We start from the raw sequence: 2,125 nt of genomic DNA, 5'->3' as shown, positions 1-2,125 counted from the left end.
CCAAAACTTTCTGACAATAGATGCAAATTTCTGATGAACCTACCTATCTATCTCTCTATATACATGACAAGCAACTTATGAGTTGGAGCAGAATTTTATGCATGGTTGTCGATGTCGAGCTGTAGGGACCAAATAATAATACTAACAAATAATCACCGCCAATATGATACTGTTCAAGCAAATAAAGTCAAATGTCATCAACAGTCGACTGATAGCACAATTTGATAAGGATCCGTAACTCTACACGGAAACAAAGAATTTCATTTCATTCACCGCCCCCATGATATGACACATACAAGAAAATACAACCGACCAGACCTTTACATTTCACAATGTCAATATCAGTTTTACAGAGAGTTATGTCTCTCACCCGACGAACCCAATCGCAAAATGAATGAAATGAATCGTACAAAAAAACCTGTCCTGGACTGTCTGAAAATATTTATATATTCTTAAGAAGTTACAAAATTTACCCCATGACACTACTGAATATTGAGATCCAAAGATAACTGCATCTCCAAATTGTTCAAAATGGTCACAACTTGAACAATGGAAGGTCTATTTTTCCGAGTATTACTAACACAAGCTGAAGCAAGTTTAGCTAATCTAGTAACAGGTTTTAAATCCGAATAAGGAACTGAAATTCTAGGATCTAAAACTTCAATAATTCTCAAATCTCTAATAAGAGGTATAGCCCAATCAACAAGTAATCCATCTTCAGCACTTCTTCCACTTAAAAGTTCTAACAAGACAACTCCAAATCCATAAACATCATTTTCTTTACTTGCACCTTTCTTTTCAACCAGACACTCCTTATCAACGTACCCGATTAAATTTCTCATTTCTTGAGGTGTTAAGAAAGAAAGTCCATAATCACAAACTTTAGCAGTTAAATTCATGTCTATCAAGATGTTCGAAGGTTTAACACACCCGTGAATTATCGAAGGCGACATGCTTTCGTGTAGATACTCGATACCTCGCGCAGTGCCAGCGGCAATCTTTACGCGTCGTGTCCAGTCGAGGAAGGACGCGTCATTTGCGTTTTGCTGAAGGTGGGAATCCAAACTCTTCATGGGTATGAATTCCGTGAGTATAATTCTTTCTCCTGGCGCCTCTGAGAAACCGATGATCGGTACGACGTTCGGGTGGCAGGCTACAGAGAGAGATTTAACCATTGAAGAGAACCCAGAACCGGCATTATTTAGTACTAGACGAGAATGGATTCTCTTTACAGCAATCGTATGATGTTCTTCTCCTGTTACCGACGAAGTACTAACAGTAGCAGCATAGACAATTCCAAGACGACCACTACCAATGATTCTACGTTGGTTGAATCCATCTGTGGCAGTATCCACCTCGACGAAAGGGTACGCACGGCCGTAAATCTTCACCGGGAGATTATCTTCAGATTCCACCGATTTCTTTCTACAGATCAAAATGATGAGGAGAATGATACTAAGTGAAAAGAGAATTATAGAAAGAAGCGCCATTACGATGTCATATCCCACAGAGCCGCCGCCCATTGTACTAAAACTGATCTGTCTGCAACCTTGTGAATTGGGATGCTAATCGATCCGGAAACTTAATAAAATCGATCAGACTATATACGATACAGCAATAAACAATAATAATCTCCGTCTGAACGCTCGAGTGATCAATTTTGACTCGACTTGCAATACCATTGAACCCACCGAATGGAAGAAGATTATATGAAGAGGCAGCGGGAGGACCTGGGAATGAAGACTAATGGTTGTATGAGGGATGAATAAATATCGGAAGTGGTTATAAAGTAAAGGGAAAATTGGGAAACTGCCCCAATTTGGACTGCAATCTTGGAAAACTGCCCCAACGTTAAAAAAAGTTGGAAAACTGCCCCACTGTTAGAAATTTCAGTTAACTCCGTGTGTGCGAGTTCTCACGTGCCAAAAAAGACAAAAATACCCCGAACCGCTAAGATGTTGCCACGTATGCGAATGATCTGACGGACTGAGATGAAGAAGTAAGCACGTGACTCGCACGTGATATTCAGTGAAATTACCAAAACAATATTACCTTTTCCCATTTTGACTTCTGTGACCATTGTCTCAAATTGGGACACGTCGCTAAATGCTTACAGCCGTTGATT

At 39.9% G+C, this 2,125-nt stretch overlaps 1 protein-coding gene across 1 annotated transcript; it reads right to left on the bottom strand.

Moving 5' to 3' along the window:
- Positions 1-220: 220 nt before the first annotated feature.
- Positions 221-1,831, bottom strand: LOC113315879 (serine/threonine-protein kinase-like protein ACR4). Its single transcript, XM_026564121.1, has one exon. It carries the CDS (start codon positions 1,521-1,523, stop codon positions 483-485), a length of 1,041 nt encoding a protein of 346 aa, XP_026419906.1. The 5' UTR covers positions 1,524-1,831; the 3' UTR covers positions 221-482.
- Between the last annotated feature and the right edge of the window lie 294 nt (positions 1,832-2,125).

The sequence above is a fragment of the Papaver somniferum genome, chromosome 10, assembly GCF_003573695.1.
Source record: "Papaver somniferum cultivar HN1 chromosome 10, ASM357369v1, whole genome shotgun sequence".
Classification (NCBI taxonomy): domain Eukaryota; kingdom Viridiplantae; phylum Streptophyta; class Magnoliopsida; order Ranunculales; family Papaveraceae; genus Papaver; species Papaver somniferum.
This window is presented reverse-complemented; position numbering and strand designations above follow the sequence as displayed.